Genomic DNA, 24,673 nt, shown 5'->3' on the forward strand with positions numbered 1-24,673 from the left:
GCACAGAATTTGGAATAGAACATCCTGATTTAATCCATAGGGGTAGCATGTACTCATTCCATCAGCCGTGAACGGGTAGAAGTCTTAAGTAATTTGTGATTGTATTTTGAGTGTTACCCACACTGAGGATTGAACCTTCAATCTCCAGAAGAGTGTAACTTACAACTTAATTTAACCAAGTATCTTAGTCATGGATTAAATTAAGCATTTTGTTTGAGATTCTGTGCAGATTCTGAGCAGAGTTTAACGGAAAGACTCCTGTTTTCAACATGATAAACTTGACAATCAGAGGTTACATTGATTGAAACGTGAAAATAACCCCAGATGAGAACAGTAGTCCGAAGAATCCAAACAAAAATGATCACAAATGGTTGTAATGTGTCAATGTTTTAGGGTGCTGGAAAATGGTTTATAAATTATATATTATAAACTTGTTTTAAAAAAAAAAAAAAAAAAAAAAAAAGTCAATTATAAATTTACCCCTCCCTCCCCTCTCGCCTTTTCCCCATTGGATAATTTGGATAATTTCTTGAAAATTTTTGTTTTCATTATGAATTTGTCTTTGGTTGCAAAGATATTTATAGATTTACATTTCACATTTTAAATAAATCAGAAAATATTAGAAATATTAATTCTATTTGCGAGCCAAATTAATAGATATTAATTAAAATAGTTGTTTATTTTTTAAATTGTGAAAGAAATAAAGTAGTTGCTGTATAAAATATGAATTCATCCCAACAAGTTGGATTTTGTTTTCTTATCATTTCTCTTCTTTTTTTTTTTTTCTTCTCTCATTTAAAACATTTTTTGCCTCTTTTTCTTCCCTCCCTGGTGACGGTTTGCCATTCTGTCACCATATTTTTAGGGGCTTCCTGCCAGTGCTCTTGATTTTTCTCTTCAGCTAAAAAAAAAATCCCCCCCTCCCTCCATCTACTTTTATTTCCCTTTTTATTTTCCAAAGCTTACTCTCTAATTAAAGTATCAAAGAGCTAATAACCCCCTTTCTTTAAACTTTAACTTTATTTTATGCTTGCATTTTCTATTTCTTTTCGGTTTTTGCTGCTTTTTTTTTCTTCTCATTTTCAAAAAGTTTTGTGCAATTAAAGATGTTTTCAACTTTGGTTTTTAAGTTTCAAAACAGCAGTTACCAATTGAATAGGTTCTATTCAACTTTTCATCACATGACGAATTTGATTTGTATATGATAAATATGGTGCACACGTAAGAAAAGATAAAAGAAAACATTTAACGTTTATCTACTGTTTGTTGGCGATAAGACATTAAATGAAAGTTAAGGACATGAAAATTCACCAAATCTGAAAAAAAATTCATAAGAAAATACAATGTTCTACGTTGATGCAAAAATCTATGAAATAAAAATCCATGAAATAAACCTGCATGAAATAAAGGAAATGTAAAATTACTTATGTCCTCTTAACCATGCTGGTGTGAAAAAATTGAACAAAGCTGTTTGGTTCTTTGACCATTCTTGCAAAAATCCATGAAATAAAAATCCACAAAATAACGGAAATGTAAAATTACTTATATTGCCTTAACCATGCTGGTGTGAGAAAATTGAACAAAGCTGTTTGGTTCTTTGACCATTCTTTAGGAGTCGATTGGAAAATTAACCCAAACAGGCTTTGCCTGTTTGGGTTAATTTTCCAATTGACCTGTTAGAATTTTAAAAGCATACACATAAGCACAGCAGGTCTGACAAGTTTGAAGTTGTGTTTCAGAATTTATGACTATGCTAGGTCATTAAATCAGTTGACCTAGAAACAATTATCTCTTTAGGAACTAACATATAATATGAAACCACATCAACACCAGCTAACAGGCTAGAAATCAAATAGCAAAGTTTAATATTAATTTCTTAACTAAAGTGATTAGAATTTAAACAAATAAAAATAAATATGAAAAATATTAGTATAAAGATAGATTAGTTTTATTAATAAAATGTGCTTTTTTCAAAGCAATATGCAAATATCAGGAAGTTTCATCGGATCTCCTGCTAGCTTAGCAGGCTAAGAGCACGCACACACACATGCTTGTGTGTTATTTTGTATCTGAGGATTTTTGTAGTCATTTAAATTTGAAAACATTGTAAATGAAATTAAATGGATAATTTTGATTAAAAGAAATTGTAAATTTGTACTCGATCAAATGTGATACATGTTAAAATTAACAGTTTGGCAGGTTTGTTCAAGAAAAAAAAACATTTTATTTTGTATTTGTTTCAACAATTTCTGTTTTTGTTTTTTTGTTACTGTATTAAGATTCTTGAATAGATCCATTAGCTATTTTCGTTTTTTTTTTGTTGTTGTTTTCTTCACAAAAAGCGGTGGAATGAATCTTTTTTTTTTTTTTTTTTTTAATAATCTTGCATGCCAAACTTGTGTGCCATTTTATAATAAAATGAATTCTTCTAAAAGTACTAAATATAACAAAAAAAAAGTTTTTTTTTTTCAAGCATTGCGCTTGCATGCATTAACTAATTCTAAACTTGTCTGTGTGGCATTTTTAGGCTGTGCCTTTTCATTGTGGCATTTCTGGGTCATGCCTTTCCATGACTGTTATAATGGAGTCCAAATTACTTAGGAGTAAAAAAAAAAATTCTTTAAATCAAAATAACGTCTGATTACATTTTTAATATCAAAATTCATTTATTGATTTAAGTAGATTTTGTTTTCTATTTTTTTTTTTATTAAAATGAATGGATTATTTGTTTAGAAATTTAGTGATTAATATTTTATCATTTATGTTTCTTAATGTATAATTAATATTTGATTTTAATATTTTGCTTGGTTATTTTCTGAATGAAATATTTAAAAGTATTTTATGTTTATATTTGAAAAATATCTTTTTCTCTATCATCTGTGAAGTGTTTTTTTTATTGTTTGTGAAGTGTTTTTTTATTGTTTGTGAAGTGTTTTTTTTATCGTTTGTGAAGTGGGTGTTTTTTTTTTCGTTTATGAAGTGTTTTTTATCATCTGTGAAGTGTGTTTTTTATCATCTGTGAAGTGTGTTTTTTATCATCTGTGAAGTGTGTTTTTTATCATCTGTGAAGTGTGTTTTTTATCATCTGTGAAGTGTGTTTTTTATCATCTGTGAAGTGTGTTTTTTATCATCTGTGAAGTGTGTTTTTATATCATCTGTGAAGTGTTTTTATATCATCTGTGAAGTGTGTTTTTATATCATCTGTGAAGTGTGTTTTTATATCATCTGTGAAGTGTGTTTTTATATCATCTGTGAAGTGTGTTTTTATATCATCTGTGAAGTGTGTTTTTATATCATCTGTGAAGTGTGTTTTTATATCATCTGTGAAGTGTGTTTTTATATCATCTGTGAAGTGTGTTTTTATATCATCTGTGAAGTGTGTTTTTATATCATCTGTGAAGTGTGTTTTTATATCATCTGTGAAGTGTGTTTTTTTATCATCTGTGAAGTGTGTTTTTTTATCATCTGTGAAGTGTGTTTTTTTATCATCTGTGAAGTGTGTTTTTTTATCATCTGTGAAGTGTGTTTTTTTATCATCTGTGAAGTGTGTTTTTTTATCATCTGTGAAGTGTGTTTTTTTATCATCTGTGAAGTATGTTTTTTTATCATCTGTGAAGTGTGTTTTTTTATCATCTGTGAAGTGTGTTTTTTTATCATCTGTGAAGTGTGTTTTTTTATCATCTGTGAAGTGTGTTTTTTATCATCTGTGAAGTGTGTTTTTTTATCATCTGTGAAGTGTGTTTTTTTATCTGTGAAGTGTGTTTTTTTATCATCTGTGAAGTGTGTTTTTTTATCATCTGTGAAGTGTGTTTTTTTATCATCTGTGAAGTGTGTTTTTTTATCATCTGTGAAGTGTGTTTTTTTATCATCTGTGAAGTGTGTTTTTTTATCATCAGTAAAATGTTTTTATTTATTGTTGGCAAAATGTACGTCTTTTTATCAATGGTAAAATGTGTGTCTTTTTCTTTTGGTAAAATGTGTGTCTTTTTCTTTTGGTAAAATGTGTGTCTTTTTCTTTTGGTAAAATGTGTACTTCTTAATCATTCGTAAAATGTGCGCATTTTTTTTCCATCATCTATAAAACATTTGTTTTTTTCTTTAGTGTCTGTAAAATACATTATGCGTTTTGGTTTTTCAGTATAAACTAATGAAGAAATGATTTTGTTTTTATAAAATATTTTTCTTTTAATCACCCATAAAGTACATCCTTTAATGTTAATTTCTTATATTTTTGTACATTGTAACACATGTAATCTAAAATTGCTTTTGATGTTTTCTACAAAAAATATATTTTTAAATTTTGAACATATGAATCATTAGCAATGAGTTTCTTTTGAGTTGAGAACTTAAGAAATTTCAATTTTTGATGGAGAAAACATGTCTATTTTGGAAAGAGTTTAGCCACTAACATTTTTATCTTTTTTATTAAAAAGAACTGCATTTTTTTTTTTTTTTTTTTTTTTTTTTTTTTTACATAAAATTTCGGTTTGTCTGTTTTGGATTTGATATTAAAATTTGATGTTTGAATACTACATGTGTTTTTTGCATCACTTGCCATTCAGGCATTTAATAATAGGCCTCTGTCCATCAGGGTTAATCGTGGATGAAGTATCCTTAACATAATTGTCCCAGCTGTCTGCTTGACTGAAGCAAAACTGCTTCTAGCTGATAGGACCAATGTGAGAGGAGCAGACAAAGGTCACAAAACGTGTGGTCACTAGGCAGTGATGTTCTCCCTTCTGTGTTCCAAGCCGTTTGCCTGCATTAATTAGCCAAAGAACTTTAACTGTCTGGCGTGGATGGTATTGAGTCGTAATCTGCTGTACTCTGCCTTACGCATGACTTCTTTCTTTGTCTTCTTTTCTGTCCATGAGATTCGTAGAATTCTTCTTAAAGACCATGTCTCCGTTGCTTCCAAACAACTTTCAGCCGCCTTTTTCCAAAAAACATCATGGTGAAATAAGGTTTTCAGTCATTTGCTAATTTGAAAATAAATAATTCTTTTATTGAAAGTCCTCCCTCTGTTTTTACCCTTCTACTATGTGTGCGTGTAGTTAGTTCCTTTGTGAAAACACCACCACTGTGTCCCTTAGAAACAAGTTATTTTTGATTTTTTTAAATCCAATAAAGTGTATATTTATCTACGTCTACTCTGTACCCATGTGATCCTGTTGATGCTCGTCTTGGTGAGAGCATCTGTTCAGACAATCTCTGGGGTGCATATGTGCGTGTGTCTATTCTGTTAGTTTTTGTAAATAAAAAAGAACTAAAAATATTGGTGGCCTCACTCTTTTAAATATATAAAAGATGTTAACGGTTCGTTAGTGATATATTTTAGAAAACTTTCACAATACATATTTTGAGAATAAAATAACTGAGATGTTAAGTTTTCAGTATATTTTTTATATTTGCGGATAAAACCTTTTCAAGTAAAAATTTGAACAGCTTTTTTCGTCCCCTTTTCTTTGCTTTTCTCTATATTGATCTAAACTATTAAATAGTACATTTTTTTCAGTCGTAAATCATAATGGCATACTCTATTTTTTTTATGACTTATTTTTTAAACCTGATAAATTAAAAAAAATCCAAACACTGAAAGGGCTAGCCAGTTCCAAACTTTACTCAACAGAGCTAAATTGAGGTTAGGATTATGATTTAAAAAAAAAAAAAAAAATGGAATGGAGATTATGAGTGTGTTGGAGACAGTGATCAAAAGGAACTGCATAAAGTAAATTTTTTTTTTTTTTTTCCAAATTTCATATTATATTTTAATTTCGTATTGTTTTTGAATTATAATCCTAACTTCGATTTAGCTCTGTTGAGCAAGATTTAAAAACCAATTAGCTAACCTTTTCAGTATTTTTATTTTTAGATTCATCATGTTCAAAAATAAATGTGATCTTTATATAGACATAATTAAATTTTGTATGTCCTTCTCCCCCAAATATTGTTTTTATAGTGTGAATCTTTGTTCACAAACATTTCGTTGGTATAAATAATTGCAATTGCACAAAGTGGAACTTTTCTAGAAGCTATAGCCTGTTCAAATGCCAGGAACAGATACTTCTGCATACAGGGTAACTCGCTGTAGTATGGTTTGTTTTTTGTTTTTTGTTTTTGTTTTTTTGGGAGGGAGCTATGCCACCCCCTATTGATGTGAGGTTATTGAAATTAAATTTACTGGTTAGTTGATGTACTGTGTAGATCAAAGTTCAACTTGAAGGGTCAGAATAATCTAAAATAGAAGGTACAGCTTGTTCAAGTGCAATCAGCAGATACTGTTGCATACCGGGTACCTAACAACATAATTGGGGTCACTAGGAGAGAATGCACTCTGTTTTGGGGCCTATGTTTCTACAGGACCCCCCCCCCAAAAAAAAAAAAAAAAAAAAAAAATTGATGTGAAGTCCCTGCTGTTAAATGTACTAGTTACTTAATGTCCAACTTGCAGGGAATCTTCATGCAACTTTTTGTTGGTGGACGATTTGATCCTGCCAACTTATTTTTATGAACAAAAAGGAAATGTTAGTTTTTTTACAAATTTGATGAGAATTTACTCAGAGAGGGAGACTAATGTTTTAATTATTTACTTCCTAACTTACTGGAATGAGTGACGCACACAGACGGAGACATCAAAGTTTTCTACATAATTGACGGTGTCTCATTCGCACGGCTTCCACAGAGAAACTGATTTGAAAATCTTTGTTTCTCTCAGCTCAAAAAACATGACATCATTTGTCATATCACTCTGTTTTGTCTAGTGTTCAATCTGCTGTCCCCCTGCCTCAACTTTATCATTAATCTCTGGGAACGATTCTGTTTTGCAGATCTGGGTTATTACAATGTGATCCTTGTCAAAATTTGCATTAGTTAACTTAATCACCATTGACATTAAGACCCCTAATATGTAACAATTACTCCAAACCAAAATCAAAATCTCCAAATAATGGATTTTTTGTTGTTAAAATTGGAAGCACTGAACAGTCATGTGATTTATATAAATGAAAGTCGTGAATCGTCAGAACTTATTTCTAGGATTTTATTTTTTTTAACAACTGTATTTTTTTGCTTTTAGTGTTTCTTCCAACACTGATATCCCACCATCACCACCAGTTGAACAGGAACAATACCAGAAATACAGGTAATTTTTATTGTGTGTGTGTGTGTGTGTGTGTAATGATAAGTTAAATTCTGTAGATTAAAATATACATGAAAATATAATCAAGTTAAGAATTTATTGTTTAAAACAAGGAATATATGGAGAAGAATTATATTTATTTCCTTAATCTGGATTTTCAATAATGGTTCATGTCATCAGAGGAAATGAAATGCAATTAGCAGAATTATCCACTCATGGCTGATAATTTTGCTAATTGCATATAAGCATATTTTGCTCAGCAGCACATATATTGAAAAACGTTATTTAAAAGTCATAGATAAAGGATATCATACAGCCTGGGAAATTCAATGTGCAGATGAGGTCAATTATTTCCGGGATATTTCTGTCGAGGCTTGTTGATGTTGGGAACTGAATGTAGACCCCCAGCAGGCAGTTGTCCCACAGAGGTCGGGGGTTGCACGCTTGGTCATCTGCCCTCTGACCATCCAAGCACGTCAAAATGCTTCAGGAAGCCGTTACTGACTCGCATCACGAGGTGGTGCAACAGAAAGGGGGCATCCCTTAAGAGAGTATGTATGTGTGTATATATATATATATATATATATATATATATATATATATATATATATATATATATATATATATATATATATATAAACATTTCTAATAACAAATAGGTTAATAAGAAAAATTAACAATTATGAAACCTGTTGCTTCCAATAATGTAGACCTAATCTTTTTCATTTATGGTGGCAATCTTTTGTTTTACTTTGGTATTGACCACTTTTGTATAAACCTCGTTAAACTTAGTGGGCATTTCACCTTTGAATAATATTAACCTGGAATAAAATATATGAATCTTAGGAACGGCAGAGCATGTCAGTTACATGAACCATGTAAGTTGTCCAAAATGGTGTTTTTTATAAATTTTGTAAGGTAAATATCTGAGTACGTGACTAAATATACAGCAAAGACATAATTTTGCAGACTTGTGAGTCGCAACACGAAACAATATTGTAATGGATACCTTTTGAAAAGCAATAAATGACTGAAAAAAAAAACTTGATATTTGGAACTTGGAGTATTATTTATAATTATATCTGTTTTACACTATATATATATATATATATATATATATATATATATAATGTATAATATGAAAGGGATTTCAACACTATTAAACAATTATTAAAATAAATACTTGACCTCTCCCTGCCATCTATTTTCAAATAATTTAGAGTTCTTACCAATACTTATCCCAGTATCTTTATTTTTATTCTAATACCCATAATTGTCTACATCTTACACACTTGTTGTCGCTGTTTCTAAACATGCTGACATGCAGATTAATTTTCTCTTAACTCTTCACAAGGACAGACACAAAGTTTTACTACTTGGCCTTTTTTTTTTTTTTTTTTTTGCAAGGAGCAATGTGTAGTATCTGTGTTCATGTTACATTCCATCTTTTCTGTCCTCGGTCAGTGGAGCTGAAATCATTCTAGACTGCAACAATTTTAATTTTCGTCTGAATTCAGTTCCTATCTTTGGGAAACAGGATTTTCCCCACATTAAAAAACCGACCTAGTGTTTAATGCTGTCCTTGTGGGGAGGCAAAAAAATTTGGATTACATTTGCATTCATTTGTTCCATAATCGTCATGCAAATGTGTAAAATTGTTTTCATCGATGCAGACGGTCAGTATCTTTTTGTTTGACTTTTATTCATCCAAAACCAGACGTAACTATGATTATGGAACAGATTTTTATTTGTTTGGTCACATTACATTTAAATTTCTGCATATTGGTACAGTTGGAGGAGAAAATAGAATTTCAAACAATCTTTTCTTTTATCTAAAGGTAGATTGTTCTTGTCCCATCAGCCAAGACTAGGTAAAAGTGTTAAGTAATTATTGTTATCCTTTGTTTGTTACTATCACCTGCAATGGGAATTGAACTTTCTACTTGCAGAAAAACTAACAATTAAGAACGGATTGTTATTCAATGTCCTTTATCTATTCTCCACAACATCTCCCAAGTTTGATAGGAAGATTCCAAAGTTCGAAAAGGTCAAAGGTTACATCTGCCAAAAAGTTAACCAAGGTGAGAATAGAAGTCTGAATAAAATAAATTATCGAAAACCATCTAAAAGATTTCAAAACTTCATTGGAGAAATACAATACAATAAAATAATGAATGACTTTATGCCAGACTAGATTTATCTGGATGTTTTAGAGGAAATCAAGTGTGCGTTAAGCAACAAATAGCTGATTCTAAAGATGAATAATACACCTGAAGACATCCTGAATTATGCTAGGCACGGGTGTGATTGTTTATAAAAACCAGTTGACATGTAGAATGATTTTCATTTTTTTTTTTTTTTTTTTTTTTAAATATAAAATCAAATGTTTTTGCTCGCGTATCTAATATCACTTCCTATAAATGATCAGGTCGTATTAACGTAGCTGAGTAGCAATGCAGTGGAAGGGCACAATTTCAACAGTAAACAGGATGTTTTACTCTATTTAATTTCATTTATAAGTTGAAAATTGAACAAGTTTTTACAATATTATTTTGAGGTCAGTGTTCATATCAAACGTGAACAGTTTGGTATAAAGTAAAGTTTATATTTTGGCAAAATAAATTAATGAATTAACCCCCCCCCACACCCACCCACACTCTTTGCTTGATGGATTCATAAATCTAGAAAACAAGTAAGATAACCCTGCACCTGGATACTATATTAGGTATTATTAAGCCTTTGCTAGTGTGCTCTTCTGACAAGCTTGGTTTACTAGTTTAGCTGAAACCATTATCAATAATTTCCCCCACTCTTTATCTGTGCCTAAACCTAAACGTAGATTCCATGAGCAAAGTTTCTTTCTTAGAACTGCACGCCTGTGGAACTCTCTTCCATTTGCCTGCTTTCCAACTGACTACAATATGGTTGTCTTCAAGTCCAACGTAAACAAGTTCTTGATGAGCCATCTTAATTAATCCAATTTACCAAATTTCCACTACTAACAATTATTATATATTTTCTCATTGACTACCATACACTCGTTAACCTTTATCCTCGAGTGGCTTGATAAGTGGTAACTCCTTTGTAAAAAAAAAAAAAAAAAGTCAAGATAACTGAGATGATGTAAAATTTGGGTCAGTTTCCATCTCCTAGATGAATGACCTAATCAGATAATCGTATTATTCGGACTACTGGTCTCATCTTGTGTGTTATTCGAACAATATTTCATCCGACGTAACTTCTGACCTTCTTCAAATATATTCTGTCGAACTTGGTAATATGCACAAAATTTCAAACGGAACCTTTTATTTAATCCGTGGGAGTATCATGTTCTCGTTCATCAGTCATTACTACGTAGGTAGAAGTTCTAATTTGCAATTATATTTGGAATGTAGCTTGAACCTTTAAACTCCAAAAAAAATACAACTTGCAAGGTCTTATGGAATAATATGAATTATCAACTCTCATCTAAAAAGATTCAGAAACATACTAACAAGACGTAGGTATTCATTATGCCATAGAGTAATTGTTTTTTTATACTTTTGCTTGCACTTCTACAAAGCGTAGGTTCAGTGACAAGCTGAAGCAAGAAAACTTATTCAATGTCTTTTTTCTTCAGTGTCTATAACATTAAAAATGGTTTTAAATACAAATTATTGTGACACTGAAATTTTTTTGTGTTATCAGTTATATATATTTGATAATCCTCATCTATTTTCTATTGTTTTTATTTTTTTGTCTAGCAATGTTCCTGTTGAAGATGAATATACAGCCAGATTGAAACAACTGACAAAGAAAATTCAATGTGAGTATTCAAAACTATTCATTTTTCAATCTTCCAAACAAGAATGATTTTCAAGTCTGAACAATATGTACAATGCAGGTGCAGGGGAGGCTACTCGATATGAAAAAGAAAATGCATATAAATCATCTAATATTGTAGTTGCTGCTGACTTGTATGAATATGCTCAGCGTATAACATAAAGTTATCTTTTCAAATTTTCCATGTCAAACCTAGACAGTAATACATCTGACACCTGGATCAGGATTCGTACAGACTTGAAAAGTCCTTGAATTTTGACTTATGCTTTGAAAAGGCCTTAATTCTATTAACTTGAAAAATCCTTAAAAATATGGAAAATATCTCGTAAATTTCTTGAAAAGGCCTTGAAAATTGTACGCTTTATATCCAGTAAAAATTTGTCAAAATATTAAAAAAAATAAAATCGAAATAAATACTATTATTTTTTCAAATCTCCCCTATTTCTGTTTTCATTTATAATTTACTAGTGGGGATGAGAGCGGAGGCTTTGCCTGGTCGTAAAATATGCTTAAATATGATAATTTATCCAGATTTCATGTATATTATTATAGTTGTGATTTCAAAAGTAAAAAAAAGTATTTGGGTGCTATCAGCTAGAATTGAAACCAAAAGCAAAACTGTATCATTCAAAGCTGGTGACATTACCACTGTACCAAAGTAACACACGCATATGAACTGATTAAAAATAAACTAAGATGAATGTATAAAATGTATAACGAATTTTTTTTAAATTTTGACCCCCCCCCCCCCTTAAAAACTATTTTAACTGGCTAAAGACCCATAAAAGAACCATTCATAAAAAATCCAATCATTTGAAGGCCCCTAGTGCTGCTCTGTGAAATTTAGTTTCGGAAGAGATAGTTTGAAAATATGGAGGCAGACAGACATAGTGAGTTTTACAAATTAGATTTTGGAGGAGGGGCACAGGGAGGGAGAAGTAGTGGTGAATAAAATTGACTTTCCTTCTCTAAAAAATACTTTCTTTGCGTGGACGGGACTCTCCAATAGTGAATTCCCCACACTCTACACCCCAACAAAAATTTTAATAATTGAAAATGATGCAGGTGGGTTGCAAAGTAACTTTTATTGGCAATGGTAACATTTATTTGTTATATATTTGATTGGAAATGGTAACATTTATTTGTTATATATTTGATTCTTTTATCACTTTTTTGAATCTCTGTGGATTGTAAAACAAATCCCAAATTTTATTTTGAAAACTTGAATTTTGTCTGGAGAATGCCTTAACAAGCCTTGAAAAGTCCTTGATAGTGAAAATTTGTACAAGCCCTCATAGATGTTTGATTCTGAGTAGCCAGTCCTTTGTCATTTTTCAATCTTTATTGGAAATCCATATATACCAATCAATTTCATTGATTATATTCTATATCTGGCCCAGTATTTCCTTCTCTAACATACACATTAGGATATACACCAGTAATTTTTGGTGGTTACTTGTATATGCGCATATGTTAACTTAGAGAAATTCACTTTGTGAACATGTCTCACAAGTAAAAATAAGTTGTTTTCCTTTGCAATTTTTCTTTGCTTGTATTTTGAAAGTTGGAAATAACAAGTTTGAACATAACAAACGTTTGAAATTCTATTTAAATCGTTTTTATTTTATTTTTTTAATTGAAAATGGCTGGTTAATTTTGCAAAAACATCCAATATATTCACAAATAATATTTGGGACAAGTCCATAACTACCTTCCATCAAAAAAAAAACTTTAAAAAAAAAAAAATTCTTCATGATGTACCTATCTGTGACTGAAAAAAAATATCATACGCCAAAAATCGCATAAATTGATCGAGTAGTTTTATTTTTATAAAGAAAATAATTTTCAATCAAATTTGTTTTTCCAGTGCCCCCTTCCTCCCTGTATTAAGAATGGCTTTCTAAAATCTTGCAAAAGTTTGAATTATTTCGACGTATCTCTTATCTTTAAAAATGGTGTTGAGATTGCCATTTAGCCATAAAATGTAATTTTCTTTTTTCAAAATAAAACTACTTGAAACCATTTACGCGATTTTTGGAATACAATATTCTTTCTTTCACTGGTACGTACATCATATGTTGTTCCACATATAAACAGTGCCATATTCTCTCAGGTAATGCCAGATTGGGTCAGATTTTATTTACAAATTTGCTTAGGATTCATTTGCTTTTAACACCTATCATTTCCAATCCTCAATGTTCATCAGCAAGCTGACAATCTTATTAGCCCTTGTCCTCGGGTGGCTTTTGGTCTTGATAAGTGATAGTGTATTTATTTAAAAAAAATTGTCTCCAGACTTGGAAGTTTTAATTAACAATTTGTGAATTCCTGATGTCTATTTATAGAATTGTTATGATTTTAATGTGACATGATATTAGCATGATGAAGAAAAATATGTGATGAAATTAAGTTTCATTGGAACCAATTTCACTCATAAGAAAAAACGATTATGAATAAATAAGAGAGAAGAAAGAAGGAAAAGAGAATTGAAAATTAAATTAGCAAAAAAATTTAGTAAAAAAGAAAAAAAAAATTTAATCCAGTCAGGAAAGAGAGAGCGAAGGGAGATAATAAATAAAAAAAAACTAAAAAAAAAAAAACTGAGTTCATGTAGAGTAGAAAATGGATCATGGATTCACTTTTGGCCGCATTGTAACTTTTGTTTTCCTTAATTTGTCCCTTAGTCCTCCTATTCCTAAACGTTTCTGACACAGAAGGAAAAATTGCTGTTTTCTGGGTCAGAATCTATTTAACATTGATTATTGGCTACTTTTTTTCAATTTGAAGTAGTATTTTTTCTAAGTCTCTTACATCAAGTGGCTTCATGCCTTGTCTCAAGTGATTTCTATTTTCCATAAAAAAGTAGGCAACTGAAAAAGAAAGGAGAGAGAAAGGAAGTGCAAAAATGGTTTTATTTTTTTAATATTTTAGTATTTTATCTTCATAATGTTATGACTTCAGTATTGAACAAATAAAGAACATTGTAATCTTTTTAAAAAATTTAATATTGAAAATATCTTGTCGATAATGATTTTGTACTTCTTTCTCAACTTTCAGATTTTGAAAGATGGTGTTCAAGATTACAACTGATTTATTCAAAATATGCTTTTTTTTATTTCAGCTCTTAGAAAAAAAATCAAACTCTTTGAAGAAAATTTTGAAAAAGAACATGGCTATCGAGTAAGTTATTTGAAAAAAAATTCCATTCATTATTTTTTGAGAGGGATGGACGTTTTGTCTACTTGTATTTTTAATATTTAAAAAAATGCTGATCACTCGGATGACAATAAAAATTGTTGAAAGTTAATTTGTTTCAAATAAAACATCTTGCATTTTCATGTTTCTCAGTTTTAGTTAATGTAAATATCAGTCTTATTAATCTAGGCTATCCCCGATAAAAGGGTTGATATGCCATAAAACAAAACAACCAAACTCCATGAATAAATATTTGAACACATGAAGAACTTGAAGTATAAGACTTTTTTTTTTTTTTTCCGATAATTATTCGATTTGGCATTAAATAACCCAAAAAGGGTTGATATGCAGTAAAATCATTTTTACTCTCTCTCTAATGTCCCAATAATCATCTAAGGAGTCACAGGTCATATCTTTAAAAACATGCAGATAATATTGTTTTTGTTGGTCCCCTCGACAAAGGAGAGATGGGACCTAGTAATTCATTCTTGTTTGTTTATTTGCGCTTTTCTCAATAACCACGCCTTGGATTCTTTTGAAATTTTGTACAAACATTAGTCATGGTGAAAGTAAATTTTTATGGGAACAGATTTTCTGGGATAACTCTGCCCCCCTTTCCCAGGTGGCGGGGTGGGGGGCATTATAGGCGTAAAATTGCCTCAAAATTGTTCATTTGTTCGCAATAACCGCTCCTTGAATTTTTTTGAAATTTTGCTCAAACATTAGTCATGGTGGAAGTAAATTTTTTGCGAGAACAGATTTTTCGGATAACTCTGGTTTTCCCCCTCCTAGGAGGCATTATAGGGGTAGAATTGCCCCCAAATCGCCTGTTCATTCATTTGTTCGCACTTTTCTCAATAACTACACCTTAATCTTTTTGAAATTTTTGCACAAACATTAGTCATGGTGAAAGTAAATTTTTCACTCATGGTGGGGGACTTTGCATGCTTGACTTATTTGTATTTAAATCTTTCTATTTTGTTTTTCAGCCATCTCAGAGTGATAAAACTGCTAAAGCTGAAATAAAGAAATACATGGCTGACTTAACGAAAGCACGGAAGGAATTGAAAAGTAAGTATTTTTTCTCGTTTTTTTTTTTCTATGGATGAGGCAATCCTATACATTGTACATAAATAGATTGAAAAAACTTATCTAAAGAATTAGTATGCGTTGAGGATTATTATGATTGATGCATACTGGGGGGAAAAAAAAAGTTTAAAATCTTGAAAACATCGTTGAACCCCAAATGATTTTGTGCCATTATTATTTATAACATTATTATTTATAACATTATTATTTATAACACCTTCTATAGTTTACTGTTCTTCTTCTTCAGAATTCTCGGTATTGAAATTCCAATACACAGCTAATTCTCACAATTCCCTGTCTGAAAATTCGATAGACATTGGAAAAAACTCGCGTCTACAAAAAGGGTGCCCTTCTCTGATTAACAGGCTTTTTTTATTGAAACCATCTGTCTTTCATATGCATATTAAACGCTCCAAAGTTTCATTACCTCACGAATTTACCAGCCTTATATGTAAACACATTGGCTTTTTTTTTTTCATTCTGCTTGCTTGACGTGAACACTGCATGCTGTACAAAAAAATCAGCTTTGTACTAATTTTTAATCACACGATCTATTAATCAACTATCACAACAGAAAAACAACAAAAACAAGAGAAAAAAAAAAATGAAACTGCTGCTATGTGTTATCTACACAATATGATCAACTACTGTGCAGATAATCTGCTAAGATCAAAGAATTGATCTTTAGTGTGCTACAATAGAAACAATACCATATTTAAAAAATATCATCCTACATCTGCAGTGATGGACTATGCATACTTAGTGATTATCATATTTAGAGACGAGATCAAAAGATGAAGTGATATTTTAGAAATATGATGCGACACACATTCAAAAAGATGATAATGACACAGAAAACATGCCAACCAGATATGGATTGTATAAAGAAAAGGTTAAAAATGGAAAATTTCCACTAAACTTAGTGAAACAAGATTGAATTTTCCTTTCAAAGTCAAACTAGAGCAAGTATTATGTGTCAGGATATTACGTCATAGACAGGAAGTCGCCACGGACACATAAGATGAAAGCTAAGAAATTCTTCTGCTTTTGTTTTCTAGAGTCGGGGAAAGAGCGGCCGTGTTGTGGGACAGTTGCTTACATTCCCAATACAGTATGAGTTGGGGGTATTATTTATGTATAATGTATACTAGAGAAGAAAATATATCCTTCCCCGTCTCGGAAACATTGTTGAACCTCAAATGATTTTGTGCTTTTACAGCACCTATTAATCAACTCCCATCATGACAAAACAACACCAAATCAAGAGAATGAACTGCTGCTATGTGTCATCTATACAACAAAACCTCAGCTACTGAAATGATGCAGCACCATCCATATAATCTGCTTGTATCAAAGAATTGGTCCCTAAAGCGCTACATTTAATCTTTGAGATTCTAACCTATTTTTATAATTGCAATTTTTTTTTGTTATTTTTATTTTTGTATCTCTTTATATATCCTAGTTACTATATCTAACTAAAAAAGCAATTTTTTTTAAACTCAAAAGCATTGTTGAACCCCCAAATTATTTTGTGTATTAATCATGTATATCATGACCGAATAGCAACAAGAGAAGAGTGAACAAACTGCTGCTATGTGTCGTCATAATCTGCTGGTCCTCAGATTATCTCCCAGCTATTGAAATCAAAATGAATAAAAGTGTAACTTTTGAATGAGAATCAAGTTTTCATTTTTACAAATTTAGAGTTGAATGTTGAAATCATTAATTATGTAGCATGATTAGGAGATAAGATTATAATCTCAATTCTAAAAATATCAGGTGGTTCCAAGGGCGATAACTCTGATTCATGCTAGCATTTATTTGTTATAAAGTAGCCTCCCTTTTACTCGGATTCTTGTTGATGCTGAGAATATAAATACAATTCTTGTTATGTATTAGCCTCGTGGACGACGCCAGGTGACCTTGCTAATAATCGATTGTAAGATCGATTATTATTATTAAAAGTTAATGTTTATTTAAAAAAACGTTATTATGAAAGAACATTATGATTATCGGTCTGAAAATTATGTGTTACAAATACTGTTTGTAAGTTTTGGAATGTAGTGGAAATCTTAGGAATTATAAACAAATGAAGAAAAATGTCAAATGCATAAACAAAATAAATTTGGCCAGAGAAAACGTGATTGAGAAGTCGCCTGTTATGATTTTGTGTAGTTGAATGATGTAAGCACAAAGGATTAGTTTTTTTAATATATTAGTTAGTTGAGAGGAGTGGAAGAAGAGATGTCAGATAGTTCAGATGGGACTTAATAGTCGGGAGAAAAGTTAGTCTCTCTTATGACACTAGGAAGCGGCGTATTGCAAAATAGCCAAAATGCGAACAGAACGTTCTAATATCCAAAGATGTCTGACCGGAACCAGAGAATAAATGTTATAATATATAAATATAACTATTGTGTCATATCGTCTTATGTTGTCGTTTAAAATGAACTATATTACATTTACTGTCCACAACTATTGAACATACCTTCATTCGACATCTTAAATGTACAGACAGTCTATATAATAGACTGCTATAATATACACTCTCTTCGTTATTCATCGAAGAACTCGTCTCCATCTCGTCATGTACAAGCATTCAGTTGTACAAGCAATTGTCTCTCCTCATCTGTAAACATTGTCAATGCATCCACGCCATCGTTTCGTGTCGTCATCACAGCACAAGTAATGTCTATAGCATTTGCCCTGCTACCGACAATGTTACATCCGCATAATTTGGTACAACCATTATATGCATACAGAATATATGCACGCGTACATATCACACCTGTTACGTACACACAGCTGCAACATAATACTGTCAGTTCTCATCTGTGTTGAAGTATTGGGTTCTGTCTTTTTGTCTGTTTTCTGTATTAAAGGTTGAATCTATGGTGGAAGAGTTGCAGACTTCACAAAGAAGAGTAAGGGGTGGACAAAGTTGTTTCCACCCCCTCTTTTCTCCATTTTACCTCCTTATTTTCCCTCTTATCCTCCTCAACGTCTGCAGTGCAGGAACATGTTATTCTCCACGTGTTCTTGATTCTGGCAGTTTGTTCTCATGAAAATGAGTCTCTGTTAGTTGAAACCACGGTGCGCTCTAGCTGATCTCTATAACACATTTTCAGGATGTCTCGTTGTCTGGTCCCATTAGCAAGTTTGCCGTTGAGCATTTTCTTGCAGAGCCTGAATGGATCTATACTGTGGACATGCCCTGCCCAACAGAGGTAGTGAAAGATAATGGTGGCCTCAGCACTGAGCATCAGGCTTGATGCAAAACAATAAGCCACTTGAGGATAAATGTTATCAACAGATTGACAATTGTTTATTTGTTTCCAATTTCATGCAATCCATTTTTTTGTCTTATATTATTTTCTTTTATCAAATTTCTGATAAATTAACTGACTCACTTACCACAACTATCAGATCCCATTGTCTATTAATTGATATCATTTAAAAAAAAAATCACAATGTTTACATTTTACAAGTGTTTTAATAATCATGCAAGTTTTTCGTTTCCTTTTTAATACATTGTTTCAAGTTTTGTGTTTCTCTGCGTTTTATCCGATGCTGTTCCTTTGACTAATCCAGTTATAATTATCGTTTCTTCAAATTAATTCTCCAAATCTTATTTTCATGCATGTGTGTTTTTTTAAATTTTTTTTTTTATACCTCTTTATCTCCTTTAGAATTAAAAGAGGAAGCCGAAATGAGCAGCCGAAGTCGCCATGGAAGTGGGGCATCATCAGGTGGTTCTGAATCACCTACGAACGTTCCAACCATGGAACAAACTTTGGATTCTATTACAAAGAAACTCAAAGAGAAACGGCGAGATGCCAGAAGACCAGAAGAATTGGAGGTACATTTTATTTTATTACAATGAGATTTTTTTTAATTTAGATTTACATAGTTTGGGATCATTCATTGGTGCAGTGTCAGATTGATTATTGCATTAAATAAATATCTATATCTATATATATATATATATATATATATATATATATATATATATATATATAAAATTTTTCTTCACCATATTCCCTCTGCTTCACTTTTTTGTTATCAAGTAAGATCTTTGACTTACTTGTTGTTTCATCAAATACTTTTGCATTCAAAATCCGATCCCACATTTTGCTAATTCCTACCCTCCCCTCTGATGAGAAGGAAAGTATCTCTTCGAAACTCTGCAGATTAAGGACTATCCACTTATCAAGTGTTTCCTTTTCAGATTAAATATGTTTTTAACTCTTTTTCAAAGTGTTTTTTAACATGTTTTATTAACTGTTTGCTCGTGCATATATATATATATACCGCAGGCTTTTACACCAGAGTACCTTCTGTTAGATGCATGTCTTAATGAAGACTGGGGATGCATGCCCCAGATACCAACCTAGAAATTTCTATGGCTCTGCGCAGTACTGATAGTGCCTAGCATTCCCAAATGGTCACCCATCTGGTACTGGCCAGGCTCAATGTTGCTTAACTTCAGTGATTTAGCAAGAACTGGTGTATCAATGTGATTGTGTCGTATATGATGTAAAAACCTGCAGTCTACTGTATACTCTATCCTGTGATGGTCATCTGCACTGACAAAGGTTAGCAGCAATACTAAAGTGTGGTTGATTCTGCAGTCTTTAGAACTATAAACAAATCATCTGTGTGGATTTCGGAGCAACTTAGGTTGTCGTGGCGAACGCTCATACGTCGAAATCGATGGGAGAGAGTCTATCATGTATATACACACAGTGGCACCTCTACATATGAGCTACTCTATTTATGAGAAATTTGAGATACAAGATGTCTTTTCAACAAAAATCTTGACCTACATACTAGAGAAAATTTATGAGAGTTTCCAGGTACTACTGCTAGGTGGCTGAGTGGTTAAGACTGCCCAGTATCAGCTCGTCCCAGTTAGCACAAGTGTTTCCTGCCATCCAGACATGATCCCACACTCTTGTGTTGTTTTTATCACATTGCAGCTCCTTTTTGTGATCCTAACCGTGAGTTTTAAAGCAGGTAATGGAAAGGTGTCGTCTGAGAAAATAGAAGAGCATAATGTTGATCAAAATGAAGCAAGAGATGCTAAGCAAACAAGTGTGGTGTTTTTATTGTATTTTTATGTTTGCTTTTTTAATGTGTTTTAGTAATCAGGAAGATGTGTTTTAGAGTTGGTTAGGGTTAACTTGGATGATTTTTGGAACTGAAAAGGTTAATTTTGGTTTTCAGTTATTTCTTAAGGGAAAATTTGTTTGAGATACAAGAAATTCTAGATACAAGCTCCATCCGTGAACAAATTAATCTCGTTTGTAGAGGGTCTACTGTATATACTTTTTCGTTGTTTTACATAAGCATTAATATGTCGTTTCATGATTTTAAGATTTTAATATTTTTTATTATTACGAGCATTTGTTATTTTTAGTATTTACGATTTTATTTTTATTTTTTTATCAATGATATTATTATTCATTTCCTTTTTTCCTTTTTTATTCTTTCTTTTCTCCCTTTTTTCTGTTTTTTTCTGTTTTTTTTTGTTTTTTTTTCTCTATTTTGATATACACTTTGTATTCTCCACTTTTTTCTTTGTTTTTACTTGTAACTGGCTGATCGAAACATGCTCATGAATGTGTAGTGACATATTAATGCTTATGTAACACAAATAAAAAGTATACCTTTCCCTACTTTGATATTGAGCACTCTTGTATTAACCTTGTTAAAACTTTATTGATTGCTTCACCTCTAGAAGATATTACTCTGGGATTATATTGTTTCATATCCTGACCTTTTAGTCAGGATATAATGAAACAAATATAATCATATCCTGATATTTTAGTCAGAATTTTGTTCATTTCCCAATGTTATTCAAAAAACATATTGTACCCTTGTAGATTCCACAAATGATGCTCTGGAATTGTAATTCTATCGTCTCTTAAACATTAAAAAGATTGGAGTCGGTCCTTCAGCCTACACAAACTTCTTGGTAATGTTGATCAGTTTTAGTAAAGAAATATACAAGGTGTTTGGAAAACCAATGGCATAACTTTATGGTTAGATCTCTGGGGGGGTGTAACAGTTTGAATTGTAAGACGACGAAATGTGTGTATGGAGAGTTATATATCACAATAGAATTAGTGCAAATATGCCTTGTAATAAAAATATGCCTTGTAATAAAAATATGCCTTGTAATAAAAATATGCCTTGTAATAAAAATATGCCTTGTAATAAAAATATGCCTTGTAATAAAAATATGCCTTGTAATAAAAAGATGCCTTGTAATAAAAATATGCCTTGTAATAAAAATATGCCTTGTAATAAAAAGATTTTTAAATAAAAATATTGATTTGTTGCGCTATCACATATGAATACTGATGATCATTCATATGTGACTTGAGAGGCAAGCATTTCTAGTCCAATGTTTATAGGGATTTTTTCATTATTCACACATATAGAACATAATTCCAAAATTATGCCATCGATTTTGAATGTTTAAAAAAAACAAATGCTAGAGAAAGCAGCATGGAGAGACAAGTGAGACTGAAGAATTTGCCATTAATCGTTATTTACGATGAATGGAAGATTAGCATTCTTGATATTATAAAATTCTCTTATGCTAAATTTAGAAATGGTTGCTTAGAAGTTTTACAGAGTGGAATGAAAAATTTGTTGCCCTAAAGAAAACACTACAGCTTTGTTTTAAAACTTTTATAAAAAAAAATCAATTCCGGTAACTTGATTATCTAGTAGAGATGACATCTATGAAATGTAGCCACCTTCAGCTTCAATCACTGCGTTGATAAGGATCTGGAACTGGGAGCATGCCTCTTCCACAAATGCTGGTGGGAGCTTGGTGAATACTTGGTGGATGCCGGCTATCAGGCTGGCTTTGGTGTTGTGAGAGGTCATATTGGTGATGTTCTCGACATATAACCCAACGAAGTAGTCCAGTGGGTTGAAGAGGAGGGGGGAGCTAATTAGAGAAGGGTACAAAGTTGCAGCACCCCTTCTGAAGCCAAGCCTGAATCTTTTTAGACTTGTGAGCTGGCACAGTCCTGCTGCTACACGCAGAGTCTGCCAGCAGCCACTTGATTGCACCAGGGTATCATCGCATTCTTCAGCGCATGCAGATACGCTTTGGTGTTGACTTTCAAGATCTGACTTTGAAGATATGAGGTGGCATGATGTGGCTTTCACTTGAAAAATTAAGTATCGATTTCTCTGTTTTATCTCCTTTTTTTTCTCTTTCTTTTTCTCTTTCTCTCCCTCTTTCTAACTTTTCTTTCTTTCTATTTTTCTATATATCTATCTCTTTCTCTCTATTTATCTTTCACTCTCTCTTTCTGAAAAGTGAGAAAAGGCTTAATTATTATAAGCTATAAAAAACAACCATTCTTAATCCTCAGCTAATGACCCATGACCAGATCCAAGAGGAAAAACTGGCCATACAGAAATCCTTACTCCATTTCGAAGGCATTCATGGCAGACCTGTAAGTATTTCCATACTTGATCAGATTATTATCACCTTGTCTTGCAGATTTTTGGTTTCTTTTCATTTCTTTTTGATCCTTGATTACAATTTATAACTTGATCCATCAATGCAATGTGTGTTGTTTGCTTTGGATGAGAATTCGAAATGCAACCAAAGATTGCATTTGACCTTGGAATTTTTCCGTATAATAAAATTTCTAAATTCTTTAAAATTGAACCGTTTTAATCGTTTTTCATTTTAGTCCTCAAAATTAGCCAAAGATCTCATGCGACCCTTGTATAACCACTATCGGCTGGTCAAACGGATGTTAGCAAAACCATCATCGGTATGTATATTACTTTCCACTTAATGATTTTATATTTCACACATTTTTTTGTCGATGGCTGCTTCCATCAGAAATGTCTGATGAGAAAAAATAATAAATGTAATCAAGTAATGTTTAAAATGACAAATACAGCTTTTATTATGCATATGGATCGGCCATAAATAGCTATATATTCATGCACCAAGTCTGACCCCTTCAGACTTTTCCCTGTGATCTTGAACATAACATATGAAAAAAGATAATTATAACAAATCTTCCTAATTGTAATCTTGGTTATCCTAATTGTAATCTTGATTATTCCTCGTCTTGTAATTTACCATATTCCTTTGATATCATTCCAGCCTCGAGACACTGCTGAATTGCAAACAGTCCCAGAGGATCAGCCATTCGAACTTACATCTGCTTTACCAACTACGCGTCAAGCTGTGAGTAAATTTTAAATAATTTTTTTTTTTTTTTTTAAGTATTCACTTAATTCGCATTCATATTTTGTTGCTGTGTTGCATTTAATGGCATGAATATACTAAACAAATCTAAGACTTACATGAGTTCCTCAGGAAAAATATAGTTTTTTTTTTGTTTTTTTTTTTTTCAAATTGTGTTAAAAAGGATAAGTTATACTTATAAGTATATTTCACTTTAACATGACTTTTCAATCTCGGGGGAAAATTTATATTTTTCCTGAAGAACTCTTGTAAGTCTCTGATTTGTTTGGTATATTCATGTCATTTAATGCAACACGTGTAAGATACCACTCGACTACATATGACACTAAAACTGTAACTGGACGCTTACTTGTTTTATAAATGAGAATAATTATTCATAAGATGTTTCAGGGTACACTTTGTGCAAAGGAAAATGAATTCCTCGGGTTCTTAACGGTTTCAAGATATAGGATCTTTTCAACTTTGGTTCATTCAGACAGCTTCTCAGTCAGAGGAGGAAGAGTTTTTCAATTTAACTTTTTTGGGGGAGGTTATCTAGCCCTGGGTAAGAGAACAAAGAGTTGTGTCCTCTTCGATGGTCAGCAGAAGTTCTCGATGAAAGCAAGCAAATCCTTTTCATTTCCAAATACAAGGATTTTTTATGGAATCCTAATTCTGACCATTATCTCTTTGAGATTAGCATTTCTTTTTCTATTGTTTGGAGATTAGCATTTCCTTCTCTATTGTTTGGAGATTAGCATTTCCTTCTCTATTGTTTGGAGATTAGCATTTCCTTCTCTATTGTTTGGAGATTAGCATTTCCTTCTCTATTGTTTGGAGATTAGCATTTCCATTCTGTATTGTTTGGAGATTAGCATTTCCATTCTGTATTGTTTGGAGATTAGCATTTCCATTCTGTATTGTTTGGAGATTAGCATTTCCATTCTGTATTGTTTGGAGATTAGCATTTCCATTCTGTATTGTTTGGAGATTAGCATTTCCATTCTGTATTGTTTGGAGATTAGCATTTCCTTCTGTATTGTTTGGAGATTAGCATTTCCTTCTCTATTGTTTGGAGATTAGCATTTCCATTCTGTATTGTTTGGAGATTAGCATTTCCTTCTCTATTGTTTGGAGATTAGCATTTCCATTCTGTATTGTTTGGAGATTAGCATTTCCATTCTGTATTGTTTGGA

The 24,673-nt window shown here is 31.7% G+C and overlaps 1 protein-coding gene across 6 annotated transcripts in view; it reads left to right on the plus strand.

Annotated features, from left to right (window-relative positions):
* Nucleotides 1–24,673, plus strand: part of LOC145249474 (protein FAM13A-like) — a 388,341-nt gene that overhangs the window by 353,803 nt on the left and 9,865 nt on the right. For all 6 annotated transcript variants that reach the window (XM_080111053.1, XM_080111056.1, XM_080111054.1 and 3 more), the window contains 8 exons: nt 7,076–7,141; nt 10,882–10,943; nt 14,082–14,140; nt 15,145–15,226; nt 18,934–19,103; nt 22,642–22,725; nt 22,969–23,052; nt 23,394–23,477. In XM_080111053.1, coding sequence (XP_079967179.1) covers nt 7,076–7,141; nt 10,882–10,943; nt 14,082–14,140; nt 15,145–15,226; nt 18,934–19,103; nt 22,642–22,725; nt 22,969–23,052; nt 23,394–23,477 — 691 coding nt within the window. The remainder of the gene's footprint in view (nt 1–7,075; nt 7,142–10,881; nt 10,944–14,081; nt 14,141–15,144; nt 15,227–18,933; nt 19,104–22,641; nt 22,726–22,968; nt 23,053–23,393; nt 23,478–24,673) is intronic.

This window comes from Euprymna scolopes, chromosome 28 (assembly GCF_053919585.1).
Source record: "Euprymna scolopes isolate OS-2025 chromosome 28, ASM5391958v1, whole genome shotgun sequence".
In the NCBI taxonomy this organism is placed as follows: domain Eukaryota; kingdom Metazoa; phylum Mollusca; class Cephalopoda; order Sepiida; family Sepiolidae; genus Euprymna; species Euprymna scolopes.